The sequence below is a fragment of the Paroedura picta genome, chromosome 12 (genome assembly GCF_049243985.1).
Source record: "Paroedura picta isolate Pp20150507F chromosome 12, Ppicta_v3.0, whole genome shotgun sequence".
Taxonomy (NCBI): Eukaryota; Metazoa; Chordata; class Lepidosauria; order Squamata; family Gekkonidae; genus Paroedura; species Paroedura picta.
Window position 1 is genome coordinate 33909287 of NC_135380.1, and position 13998 is coordinate 33923284.

At 45.3% G+C, this 13998-nt stretch overlaps 1 protein-coding gene across 14 annotated transcripts in view; it reads left to right on the plus strand.

Moving 5' to 3' along the window:
- Window positions 1-11258, plus strand: part of LOC143822230 (uncharacterized) — a 48895-nt gene extending 37637 nt beyond the window's left edge. For 7 of the 14 annotated variants that reach the window (XM_077307166.1, XM_077307168.1, XM_077307164.1 and 4 more), the window contains 2 exons: window positions 2395-2960; window positions 3446-3639. Coding sequence is in view for 3 of the 14 variants with exons in the window: in XM_077307171.1 (XP_077163286.1) it covers window positions 9315-10616 (1302 nt within the window). In the remaining 11 variants the exon portion in view is untranslated. Of the gene's footprint in view, window positions 1-2394; window positions 2961-2991; window positions 3302-3445; window positions 3640-9263 lie in introns of those variants that run through there. The other 7 variants (XM_077307162.1, XM_077307158.1, XM_077307161.1 and 4 more) reach the window with 5 other exon arrangements.
- Window positions 11259-13998: the final 2740 nt, after the last annotated feature.

Consider the following 13998-nt stretch of genomic DNA (forward strand, 5'->3'; position numbering starts at 1 on the left):
GAGAATAAGGGGAAATTTCAGTGCATTTCCTCTGCTTCTCCCTCATCAAACAGTGTGTCACAGTCTGCCTCCAATTTATACACAAATGGGCTGGTAAGACCTTTATGAAAGACTCTTGTGGGAATAGATTTGTTTTCAACTGATACCCCCACATTCAAATCTCATAATTTCCTGCAAATTAGCAGAATGATGCAGCTTCATTTTGTACTCCTGAGGCAAATTCCTTGAGATGGCACCATTCAGCTTTCTCATCAGTGGATATCAGGGCTCTCTCACCCTTGCCTACCTCACAGGGTGTCAGTTGTGGGGAGAGGAAGGGAAGGCGATTGTAAGCTGCTTTGAGACTCCTTTGTGCACTAAGAAGCAGGCTATAAAAAACAACTCTTCTTCTTCTTCTTCTTCTTCTTCTTCTTCTTCTTCTTCTTCTTCTTCTTCAGTATATGGCCTTTTGCTTGGATACCCTCTCCCATGACCATTTGTGTGGTCATGGAATGAGCTTGTTGCTATAAGTGCGTGTGGTGTGGTGCTAGTGTTGACAATTGCCAGGTAATGACAGAAAATATCTCACACTCATAAGTGATCTCCAGATGAGAGATATCAGTTCACTTGGAGACAATGGCAGCTTTGGAAAGTGGACTCTATAGCATTTTGCCACATAGAAGTCCCTCCTCTCCCCAAACTGCACCCTCCTCAGGACCCAACCCCTCAAACTCCAGGTATTTCCCAAACAGCTCTAGGTCGGGAACTACCTGGAGACTTTGGGGATGGAACCAGGAGTGTGCAGGATTTGCAGTAATGCTATGGAGTCTACCCTCCAGAGCAGCCATTTTCTTCAAGGGAACTGATCTCTTTAGTCTTGGGATGAGCTATAATCCCAGGGCATCCCCAGGTCCCAACTGGGAACTGACATCCATAACTCTATGTGGTGTGCAAGATACCTGAAATACAACTGGGGAGCCCTGAGTTCAAATTCCTTCTCAACCACTGGGCAACCTTGGACCAGTCTCCCTCTCTGAGGGTTATCATGAAGATAAAATGGAGGAACTGAGAACCTTATGCCATGAGCTCTCTGAACCACGGATGGGGTAACAGCGGGGTAAATCAATCAGCTCCTCCACCTTTTCAAAGTTTCATTTTATAGAAGCTGAGATCTGTGTCACAAACATTGCAGGTTTCATTAAAAGTAAATGAAAAACAAATCCCAGGCACTTCTTTGTAAGTTGCTTGCTTGTGTTACCAGCCACATCACACATTTATTTTAGGAAGGCTGACATTTTGGTGGAAAAACTATATAGTGACCAATGTGTAGTGGTTAAAGTGTTGGACTAGGATTTGGGAGAGCCAGGCTTGAATTACCCCTCTGCCATGGAAGCTTGCTGCATGACCTTAGGCCAGCCATACACTCTCAGTCTGACCTACCTCACAGGGTTGGTGTGATGACAAAATAGAGAGGAGAATGATGTAAGCCACCTTGTTCCCCCACTGGGCTGAAAGGCAGGAGATATATAAATATAAGAAGCCCAATTTGTGAAAGGTTGACCAGAGGCAGTTTTAGGCCTTGAGATTAACCTTAATGTCTGAATTCTACTTCCCTTGCAACTGCATTGCTTTAAATTAGGAATCCTATTTCAGATAGGAGTCCATGGATGTGTGTTTGTGATAAGATTCTCAAGATGTTCTCTAGAGATATCCAAGATCAGATGGCCAACCAACATTTTCTCAAGGCCATTTTGTTACAGTCTTGCTCCTCAGGGGGCACTTGTGTAGAAATACCATAGGGTAACATGTGCATTTGTACAGAAATAAATAAGTATTGTGGAACCATAAAGATTAACTAGATTTTATACCAGTTCTTAAGAACTAGTGCTGGAACAAATTTCCCATAGTGGTTAGCATAGTTAAGAAACGCGTTTTTGCATGCTGCTTTTTATTACCCAAAGGAGTCTCAAGGCTGCTTACATTTGCCTACCCTTCCTTTCCCCATTAGAGACTCCCTGTGAGGTAGGTGAGGCTCAGAGAGCTCTGAGAGAACTGTGACTGTCCCAAGGTCATCCAGCAGGCCTCATGAGTCCCAAAGTGACTTCAAATCACCTTCCCTTCCTCTCTTCACGACAGACACCCTGTGAGGTAGGTGAGGCGGAAAGAACTCTGTGAGAACTGTCTGTGAGAACAGCTCTAACAGGATTCTGACTAGCCCCATGTGGAGGAGTTGGAAATCAGACCCGGTTCTCCAGATGAGAGGCCGCCACTCTTAACTACCACACCAAGCTGGCTCAGTGAAGTCTCTTGTGAGTGTTACAAGACACTCCTGTTTATTTCCAAGTATGATTAGCTCGCAAGCTATACATGCCATGCAATCTGTTTGTAAGCCCCGCCCCTCTTTTCTTCTTCCAGTCTCTGTCATCAAGGAGAGGAAACATTCCTGGCAGCGGCAGCAGCCTTCCCTTTCTGGAAGAAGAGCCCCATTGCTCCTTCCATCCTCTCCCCTCCCTATCTGCTTGAAGGATCAGCCGAGCTCTGCCTGTGAAAACCTGTCTGCTGTGATTCATTAGCCCCCAATGGCTACACACACTCCACAATGGGAGCTGCCGGTGTTCGATACGCCCCGAAAGAAAAGCCTTCCCTTCTGGAGAGGAGATGATTGGCTGAGAAACCAACCACTGGTCTATTAAAAGACCGCAAGTATACATACGATTGTAGTGCATTAGCAACAGAATATCTTCCCTGTTTGGAAAGTGTAGGCAGGGGAAAGGGTTAAAATAGTCCAGAGTTCAGCTTTGCCTCAAAGGGAAGCATGTGCTTAATTGGTAGCTCTGCGGAGTTTGGCATGTGCTGTGAGCCATTGTGCAAAGCTCATTATCTGATGTTTTAAAAGCAGCTGGCTCACGGGCTTTCTGGCCGGAGTTCCTAACACAAGGGATGCCCAGCTTTTGCTGGAAAGCACGCTGTTCCCACAGCAGGTGAGTTGGATGTGGCGAGGAAGGGGAAAGGGGCAGGCTGTAATTGGCGCATGTTCGCTGTTTAGCACTCGCTTCTCAGAGCTTAGCTTGGACATTTCTGCAGTGCCTTCCCAAACATAACTTTGGGAAAGCTCTGACTGGGAGGGGGAGGGGGAGGGGGACAATAACAATGTAGCTTCCGTACAATGTCATGCGAAGACCCACCATTTTCCTTAAAAGGTCCCTCCTGCTTCTGCGCATTTAGCGTCAGTTTCATTTGCAGATGTTCCTTGATGCTCGTGTTTCCAGGCCCCTGAAATGTTTCTGGAGCCAAAAAGCGGCAGATCAAATTGCTTTTAAAGGTACAAGAGCATGATGGTCAGATAGTTCTCCCTGGGCCATCATGATGGTTTTGGTTCCTGTGCATTTGTGAGTTCCGTGTTTGCCTTGTGTTAGGAGCCAGTCTAGAAATTGACTGTCGCATTTGTATTTTTCCCCTTTTCAAGCAAAAGATTTGACTGTGCCGGGTCAGCCCTCCAATAGCTTAGTTTTCCGTCTACTGCCATCTAAATGAGTCTTGGCACTTCAGGAAGAAGCTACAATGACAACTGCTATGTCACAGGTGTGCTGTTGGGCATCCAGAGGTTTCAGCTCTCATCCATTGCAGTCGCATTAGATCCAAAAGCCAATTTCATTGTTGGTAAGTTGCAAGCAGAGTGCTGTGAGCCATTGTGCAAAGCTCATTATCTGGGGCTGGTTTTAACAGTACTTGAATCCTACGGCAAGAGCAACAAAATTTTAGTTGACTAGGGAAGAAGCCTGTCGTAAAAGTGGCTTGGGAGTCACCGGCAGCCCCCCTCTACACTGCCAGTTCTCACCACTTGAGGATGGATGGAGTGGTGAGAACAAGATAGAGGACGCAGTGGCCCCTCACCCCACCAGCAGCGATGAGGTGGCAAACAGAAGTGGGCCGCCTGCGGAGGGGAGGTGGCCATTTGTGCTGCTGCCACTGGCAGGGATGCACAGACAGGCATGCTCACCCTGCATGGGGATGGGAAAGGCAGCTACTTCCCACGCAGAGGGCCTGTTTTCCTCAGATTTCTCCATGGTGGCAGCGGCAGCTGGGAAGGCCTGTTGGGAATATGTGGAGGAAGTGAACTGGCCTCGCAGCCCATGCTGGTGGCGAAGAGGCAGGTTAGATCTGCAGGCTCTCTGTGGAGGAGACGGTGTTCCTACCTCTGCACAGGAGGCAGCCAGTCTTGCGAAGCCACTGTCAGTGGAGAGGAGGGGGGCTGGCTGGTCACAGAGCCACACAACTCACCTCCTGCTGGCTCCATGTGGTTGAAAAGCCTCTGACTGGCCCTCTGAGGGGGAGTGTGCTCCCAGTGAGGGCCAATCAGAGCCCCCTCTAGTGTTTTCAGTGGTGCACCAGGCCCTCTGAGTGGCCCTCCCTCCAATGCTAGTCAGATTCAGAATGAGGTATATAATGCTTTGGAGAGAATATTCAAATTCAATTGGGTCTAAATATATGGGTACCCCATCCTCAGCCTATGAGGATACATGTTATTTCACAACTCCAACATCTAGAATCTTCTTCCAAACATACTCCACGTGTCACGATAGCGGGCATGTTGATAGCATTATGTATTTAACGGGGTCTTTTTGTTGTGTGTTTTTAGAATGGGTGGCAATACCTTTAGATGTATCTAAGCCCTTCAAAAGTAAATAGCCTGTTAACCTGGCATTCTAGGTGCACCCCAGTTCCTTGAAATTCATAAAAGATCACATCTAATTAATTACATGGTAGCTACTCATTCACTTATGACATTGGGCCGGGAAACACTGCCTTTAATCCAGGACTTGCGTCTCTTGCTTCAGCCCCCTATGACTCGCATATGTTTGTTCCTGGTGATCAACAATGTCAGGAACAGCATGGTGTGGTCTGCAGAAGGAGGGGGGAATCAGCAGAAATTACCATCCCCCACTTCAGAAGACCAAATTGTCCCTAAGACTTGGAACTGAAAGGCTTCACCTGTCTTTTCCAATAAAAATTCCAAGTACCTTCTCTGATTTCACAAGAATCAAAGACCTGGGTGTTCCTGAAGGAGGATGCTTTTAGGGAGTCTCATTCAGCAATAACTGAGAAATCTTTGCTCAACAAAACAGAATCAGAGTCCAGTGGCACCTTTAAGGCCAACAAAGATTTATTCAAGGTGTGAGCTTTCGAGTGCAAGCACTCTTCTTCAGTCTAAGAACTGACCATCATGACAGTGGGAATAAGCAAATGTTAATCCTGTTAAATTGGTAAATTAGTAAACTGTGTCACAACATCCAAATACAGCCATATGATAATTCTTTGCTAAAACAGCCAATCAGTCCCAATCAGTTGTAGTTCACAAAAACATAGGAGAAATAAAACTGTCTTTGTTAGTGACTAATGGCTTACACTTTACCATTTGTTGCTTGCCCCATCTGTCTCCACCTGAGTGTGAAACATTCTTGCAAGTAGAAGCTGAGATGCCAGCTATCTTGTCCTGAGACCAGAGAGTTAAATTCAAAATTACATTATATATACTAACAGTCACATTGTCCCAATTAAATTAAATTGTGAGGAATGTGGATACATGAGTTAAACAAGGTTAGCATGCATAGTGAGATAAAAAACCTATGTCCTTGTTGAGTCCAGCGTCTGTCATTGTTTGAGTATTGCTGTAAACCATCCAGTATAGGGCAAATCTGAGGCAAATTTTGCATTGTATAAGCAATAGCTCAAATGAGCAATCTTTATCCAAAGGTCTCATTGGTTAGTTTGGACTAACAAACACATACAAATTCTCTTGGTTTCCCTGTATCATCCAGTACTCATCCAGTCTGTACAAAGCTTTATTTCCTATCATTATTCCTATTCTGTGCCTTCTTGAATCTATCGCATAGTTGTCCCTAATCTCAGGTCTGCTGTGACTTTTTACCTCACACCAAGTTCACTTACCTTTCAACTGACTACAATGAGATGATGGAGTCTCTTCACAGGCAGCTTTTTCTGTTGCACTTGACAATGGAACACATGCCCTTCTATTGAAATGCAGTCAGTGAGTTAATTGGTCCAGGCCTATTCTGAAGGCCTGGTGTTTCTGCATTGCAAGGTCATATGCTCAGGAGGGACGCCTGGCTGCAGCTCAGAAACTGCAGACTCTGCAAAGAAACCAGTTTGACTTGGGGCCATTCTGCATTCGTCCAAAATAGCAGAATGGTTACTAATTGAAATCGCTACAGTTTTGCCGTTATGCACAATGTCGTTGACAATCTGCAACACTCCTGAAACCGATCCGCAAAAAGCGCTTCGTTGTAGCGCTTTCAGGGAAATCCCAAAAAGTGGATTCACCCTCTGGAAAGCGCTACACTCCTGCAACCAATCTGCAACAGTAGCAGGAAAGTTCTGTGCATTACCATTGTTGCGGTTTCTACAAAGTCCCTTCCCCTGGCTCTCTTCTCTGATCTTCCGGCGAAGCGATCACCATTTTTTTTTCTCCGAGCGAGCGGAGATCAACGCACCGGCAAGCCTTCGTTTACCCAGTGAGGCTTCCCCGGCTGCAGTCCCTCTGTTTAAAGTCACCAAGCACAAGCAACAGAGAAGCCCATTTGCTGGTTTATTTTCCCTTTATTTTTCACACTGTTTTCGGCCGAAAATCGCGCCCGTGAGGGGGGGGATTTTTTTTTCACTCGGGGGGAGCGTGGCAACGATGAAACGGCAGCTCAAACACCACCTGCTAGCTGGATGGGTCTCTCTGTTGCAACGAATCAACGCATATTCGTTGCAACGGGTGTGTTTTTTTTTTAAACCTTCCTTAAAGGGAAAGGGGCTGTTTGGGAGCATGATAACGGCCGCCCATTGGCTACTTGATGGCCAGGGGCGGGACAGAGCTCGGCAATAGCGCTTCCTGGCTAGCGATTTTTGCCGAGACCGGAACCCGGTGGGAAACAATAGAAACGCAACTGGATTCCACTACAAAGGCAGGTATGCATAACGACGAATTCCACTATTTAAAATGGCGATTTTTCGTTCCACAAACAATTTGCAACATGGATCCCGTTGCGGAATGGCCCTTGGTCTAGCCTATGAAAAGCTCAGAGAGAGGGCTTTGTTCCAGATGAGACCACTCACTTCCTCTCTTCAACAGAAGAGAAGCTGAGGCTTCTGTACTCTGTCTCCATTTCTGCAAGCAGCATGTAAAGACTATATCTTGCAACTGGCTAAGTTTCTGTGGCCCTGATCTGACAAAAGCTCAGATCACTGTGCATTATATATGTTTATGTAAAAATTGAGCAAGTAAACTTTTTTTTAAAAAACCTTTTAAAGCCTATTCGTTTTCCAGCATGTCATTGAAAGCTGCTCCTTCAGGAGGTAAGGTAAACTGCACTCTCTCAAGGCATGCTAAAGATAGAATCTTATGCAGAGGGGCAGGGTGATTCCCTCTTTTCTTTCCCTTTTCTGCTTTGTTCCTCCACCACAATAAGTGGCAAAGGGGTTCTCCGAATGGTAGCAAAGATTCCGACAAATGGTAGCAGAGATCTGTTCACCACCTCAACCCCTTCCTCATATGCCAGCAATGGTGTCTGCCATACAAGGATGGGATTTTACAGTTGCTGGTGTGTCTACACCAGGGGTAGTCAAACTGCGGCCCTCCAGATGTCCATGGACTACAATTCCCAGGAGCCCCTGCCAGCATTCGCTGGCAGGGGCTCGTGGGAATTGTAGTCCATGGACATCTGGAGGGCCGCAGTTTGACTACCCCTGGTCTACACAGGCTAAGCACGCAGCAAAAGAGGAGGAGCTAAGTCAACCCAAAATTTTCTCGGTTGTGCCAAAAGGGTCAAGCTACAACAAATAATAATAAAAAAAATTAGTGACAATCAGATTCTCACACACATACCTGCCCAGGCACTCCTGTTCCTTGCCTCCCTCCTTCCTCCCAGCCTGAAAGATTCTCTCACCTCCTCCCTGCTTCCTCTCCACTCTCTCTCTCTCTCTCAGACACACAAAAACACTCAGAAGCATGTACACACAAACTCCTTCCTCCCCCACTTCCCCCTCCCTTCCCCTCCTCTCTCTTGTTTCAACAACCTGCTCCTTGCCCCCACCCCCTCCCCACTGTCTTTCTCTCAGACACACAGACACACTTAACAAATGCACACAGACTCCTTCCTCCCCCACACATCGCCTCCCCTTCTCTCTTCTTCCCTCCTGCGCTTGGAGGCTATGAAAGGGAATGGGTGCAGCAGCTGGCATCTCACCACTCATGCCTCCGCTGCTGCTGTCATCTGCTGCTTCAGCTGCCTGCCCTGCATCTACCTCTTTCAGGCCTCCTTCCGGCCTCCTCTACCACAGTCGCCACGGCCTCCACCAGCACCTGCTGACTGCCTCCCTGCCTCTTTTGCCATGCTTGGGGCGGGATGAACGGCTGTCATGGCCATGACAATTTCCATTTCCCCACGTGTGCTAGAAGATGTGTTCCACATTTTAAAAAAATAAATAAATATATACTGTGTACATAGAAAATTAAAAACAGGGGTCTAAAATTTAGACTACAATTAACCAACTTTCCTGGTGGATGAATATATCCTCTAATACACGTAAAACCAGAAGGGTTTTGGCTTCTACAACCTTCCTCAGTGGTTGCAAATATATTAAATATACAAACCACATATATACATTTCACACATCCTGAGCTCTTGGAAATTCACACAGCATAGGAGAGAACAACACCGGGTTGTGCAAACTATACAATACTATCTGAATGTGCGGCAGGCAGAGGAAATGGCTGCCATGTGGAGAGGGTGAGGTTAAATCGCTGCCACGTGAACAGGGTGAGGGAAAATGGCAGCCAAGTGAGCAGGATAATTCCAGTTTACCCTTCACACAGCAACTAACCCAGTTTTAGTGTGACCTTCTTCAAAACCTCAGAGCAAAGTAGGTTTGAGAAAGCTTGGACAAAAGCTGGAGAAATCTGCAGAGGTGCACAAATGCACCATGATGCTGTAGGGTAGAAAAAAATGCTGCTCCCCTAAAACATAGAATGTGGGGAAAAGGTCCCATGTGAATGACACCACTATTTGCTTGATCAATATTCTGTTTATTGTCTATCACAGTTCTCTGTTTTCTTCAAGGAATTCAAGGGTATACATGGTTCTCAATTTTCATTTTCAGTCCCAACCCTTTTGTTATCAAAAAATCTCACAAGGGTGTGGAAAGCCATCAACAGTGCAGTCATATTCAATGCCCATGTTTGCTCTCCTACTCCATTTTGTGCATTCTTTCTCATCCAGGTGGAAAGCACCTGCCAAAGATTCTGCCACGAAGCCGACAGAGAGCCTGAGATGTCCTGGAAGAAACCACGCCTTGTGTTCGCTGTTTGCATTGCTTCCTGTGCTTCAATACTGATCCTTTCATACTTTCAGAGGACAAAACTGTCTTCTGCGTCTGCACCAGAAATCAAGCTCTGTCGAGGGATTCCTGCCACTGACACCATCACACCCTTGAGAGATAACCGAACCTTCATAGTCGCTCCATACTTTGACAACAGAAAGGACAAAATGACACGAGTCATTTCAATAGTCCACCACAAAGAAGTCGAGGAACTTTACTGCTGGTTCTGCCACTCAGCCAATGGTGAAATATATGTCTCCAAGGCTGAAATAGATGTCCATTCTGATAGATTTGACTTCCCTTATGGTACCACGGACTTGAAATGTTTGGAACCAGAAGACTGGGAACCTCGTTATGTGTCAATACATTGGTCTTCTAGAGGAGATATTGACCAGCTACCGCTTTTTGAAATCAGAAACCGTGATCCTGAAGGTTCCCCCGTGACATTCACCGTCTGCATCTCCACCATGTTTGGCGAGTACAACAACGTCCTGCAGTTTGTGCAGAGCATGGAGATGTATAAAATCCTTGGGGTGGACAGAGTGGTGATCTACAAGAACAGCTGCAGCCCACTGATGGAGAAAGTGCTGGATTACTATATCGCAGAAGGGATTGTCGAGATAATCCCTTGGCCTATTGATTCCTACCTCAAGGTCTCTTCTTATTGGCATTATTCAATGGATCCCAAGGACATTGGCTACTATGGACAAATCACAGCCTTGAATGATTGCATCTACCGCAACATGCACAGAAGCAGATACATACTGCTGAATGATGCAGATGAAATTATTCTGCCAGGGAAGTATCCAGACTGGAATACTATGATGCAAGACCTTCAAGAGCAACATCCAGAGGCTGGCGTTTTCCTCTTTGAAAACCATATATTTCCTACAACTATGTTCACTTATAAATTCAACATTTCCTCTTGGAATGCAATACCTGGGATTAACATACTCCAGCATGTCCTCCGGGAACCTGACCAGAAACATGTCGTTAATCCCCGTAAAATGATAGTTGATCCAAAGAAAGTGGTGCAGACCTCTGTCCACTCTGTCCTCCAGGCCTACGGGGTCAGTGTACGTGTTCCGATGGATGTTGCCTTGGCCTATCATTGCCGGTATCCCCTTCAAGAAAATCTGTCGAGGCTTCTTTTGATTAAGGACTCCACTCTCTGGAGGTACAGCATGCCATTAATTGGAAGGGTCAACAAGATTCTACGGCGAATAGCATGGAACACAGGAGAATATGAGTGAGGGAGGCCAAACCCACAATGGTGATCACACCTGGGCAATAAATACAATGAGGCACAGTCACTAAGTCAACATGAGCCTCTCACAGAAGCTCTGGAGAAGCAGAGTTGCACAGGTCGAGTACAGTGGGCAAAGCTCCTTTACCAGTTGGCTTCACAGCAAGCGGCAAAGATGAGCAATGAAAGCAATCGCAGGAATGCTTTTCTTTCTTCTGCAAATGCTGATCATCAAAGATCTGTGTCTTTCCAGTATTTGAAGGGCTTTTATAAATAAATCACATGTGTTGTTGAGACTAATGGAAGAAACTTTAATGTGTCTGGCCGGCTGGCATGCTTGTGCTTTGTTCAATTGGTTCAATTGGACAAATCATTCCATCTGCATCTCTCTGTTTTTTTCTCCCCCATCCTTTTTCATTAAGACAATAGTGTTGGGTTGACCAAAATTTGTGGCACAGCTAGGTCACATAAGCCAGATTCTTTTGTTCAACTGGTGTTCTATTTTACTTCTGAGTAATCTGCCAAGGGTATTACCTATCCCAGTGGTCCAGTGCACCTTTGAGCCTGTGAAGTGTGCTGGCATATATCCCACTGTGTGACAGTAATTGCAGGGGGAAAGGATGCTCTAGCACAGGGGTAGTCAACCTGTGGTCTTCCAGATGTCCATGGATGATAATTCCCATGAGCCCCTGCCAGTGTTTGCTGGCAGGGGCTCATGGGAATTGTAGTCTATGACCACCTGGAGGACCACAGGTTGACTACCCCTGCTCTAGCAGGCATGGCTAAACTTTAGCTCTCCAGATGTTTGCAGACTACAAATCCTATAATCCCCTGCCATCACATGCTGTCAAGGGCTCCTGGGAACTGGACATCTGGAGAGCCACAGTTTGGCCACCCCTGCACTAGAGAAACCTACAGAAAGAATTAGGGGAATAATGTTTGATGAAAAGTTGTAGATGTATCAGAGAAAATAAGTTTCCAGTTTTCTGGTAAATCCTTGCTTGTTGACATGAAGAAGCCTGTGGAAAAAAGAAAGGAACTGAATTTCAGTCATGAGCTGGATTTTTGTGATGCTGTAAAGGTCTCTGTTTAGGTTCAAGTTTTTATCACAGGGGATAATAATTTTATAATAAAACACTAAAGGCAATTGTGGATAGCTAGAAATGAAACAGAAGCAAGACCTGAGATGTAGAAATGGTTGACCAACTGTTGTGTTTTTAGGCAAACTAACTGGAGAAAACCAATATGTCGCCAGTCCAATTAAATTCAATTTTGGGCCTAATTAACCTAATTAAGCACAGAGTATTTCTATAGCACCTTCCATTATGTAATTTTTAATCACCATTTATATTTTGCTTGTTTCCTTGAGGTTTTTTTTATTATTCAGTAAAACCTATCTGGTCAGTTTGATCAAAAGTATTTAACATTCACTGCCAGACACCACTGAAATAATTCACATTGAAGGCTGTATTTTTAACAAGAAAAAGATACACTAGCTACCTATTTTGGAAGAAAATATAGAATATAATTTGAGTCCAGGGGTACCTTTAAGACCAACAAAGTTTTATTCAAGGTATAAGCTTTCATGTATATGCACGTTTCTTCAGATACATTGAAATGGAAGTTACCAGTCCATACAGATAGGTAAAAGGTAGAAGAAAATATTCTGCTTCTTGGCTGCTGGTTATGGAATGTACCCTTACATTTATTTCTTTGGTGTAACCCAATAGAACAGTGGTTGAAAGTCATTACAGGATCCAGCCCTTAGAAGGCAGGTGGAGGACCCAGTCCCTGTGAACCTTTCCAGTCCCAGGCTTGTTTATGATCCCTACATGGCTGTGTTGATCTGATTGATCTGAATGAAGGCCTCCAGCCCAGCCCCAAATCCCTACTGCTGCATTGTACACAGTCTCAAGAATTACCTGGCATTACTTAGCATCATAGAATACAGAACTGGAAGGGGCCAGACAGGCCATCTAGTCCAACTCCGTGCTCAATCCGTTCCTGTGCTGGGGAATGCACGTGTAACGCTACACGAAAGAAGAACAGCATTCCTATTGCAGTATTCTCTATTGCTATCTAGGAGTGTGAAAGTTGGACAGTGTAAAAAGCTGGATTCCAACAGGAAGAGAACAAAGCAAAATCAGAGTCCAGGGGCACCTTTAAGACCTGAGGAAGAGTGCTTGCACTCAAAAGCTCACTTCTTTTTAACAGAGAGTGTGGATGGCCAAAACACAGATCAGTGTGTTCTAGATCCAGTCAAGCCAGGGCTCTCTGTAGAAACAACAACAACAACAACGCCTTTAATAGCATATAAAAGTACAATATGAGAAGGGAAAGTGCAAAAGGATCCACTGCTAGTGAGAACAAACGCAAAGATCATGCTTTAGACATAATACATTCACGATTTCTCATGGCAAGATGTAAAAACTTTGCTACTGGTTCAGTTATATCAGGGTTCTGGGATGTCAAAAGAAACTGAGTGTTTCGTTCATCCGAATGCAGTTCTCTTTTACACAGCAGTGAGTTAAGAAATTTGGCTCGGATCGAAGAACATCTAAGCTGGCAGCATCCTACTTTTGTCACATTATAAGAAGGCAAGAGTCCCTGGAAAAGACAATAATGCTAGGAAAAGTGGAAGGCAGCAGGGAAAGAGGAAGAGCCAACATAAGTTGGATGGATCATCATTTCCCTCACTTTTAAGTTCCTGTTTGGTGTAGTGGTAAGGAGTGTAAACTTCTAATCTGGCATGCCGGGTTCGATTCTGCACTCCCCCACATGCAGCCAGCTGGGTGGCCTTGGGCTCACCACAGAAGTGATAAAGCTGTTCTGACCGGGCAGTGATGTCAGGGCTCTCTTATCCTCACCCACCTCACAGGGTGTCTGTTGTGGGGAGAGGAAAGGGAAGGGGACTGTAAGCCGCTTTGAGCCTCCTTCGGGTAGAGAAAAGCAGCGTATAAGAACCAACTCTTCTTCTTCTTCTTCTTCTTCTTCTTCTTCTTCTTCTCCTTCTTCTTCTTCTTCAGATGTTTGTTTTATGTTTTTTTCTTCTCCCTCTAGTGATGGATTTAATATTGCACTGGTTTATGTCCAGAATAAAAACCTGCAGTTTAAATGTGCAGGAAGATAGGCCTGGCACAGAAGAAGAAGGAGCAAACTACATGCGGAACCAAAACCCTTCCCCACCGAAGAAGCAGGAACTTACAAGGGGGAAAAACAAAAATGTAAAAAAATCCCACAGTCGAAAAAGGCACACCTCTCTGTTTGCAAAACCCGGGCAAGGCCGTCAAGGACAGGATGGTGGGGAGGTGATTAATTCACAGCAAGTTGACACCACTTAACACATACGTACAGTTCTGTTTACCTCTGCACACTGATCACACACAGTT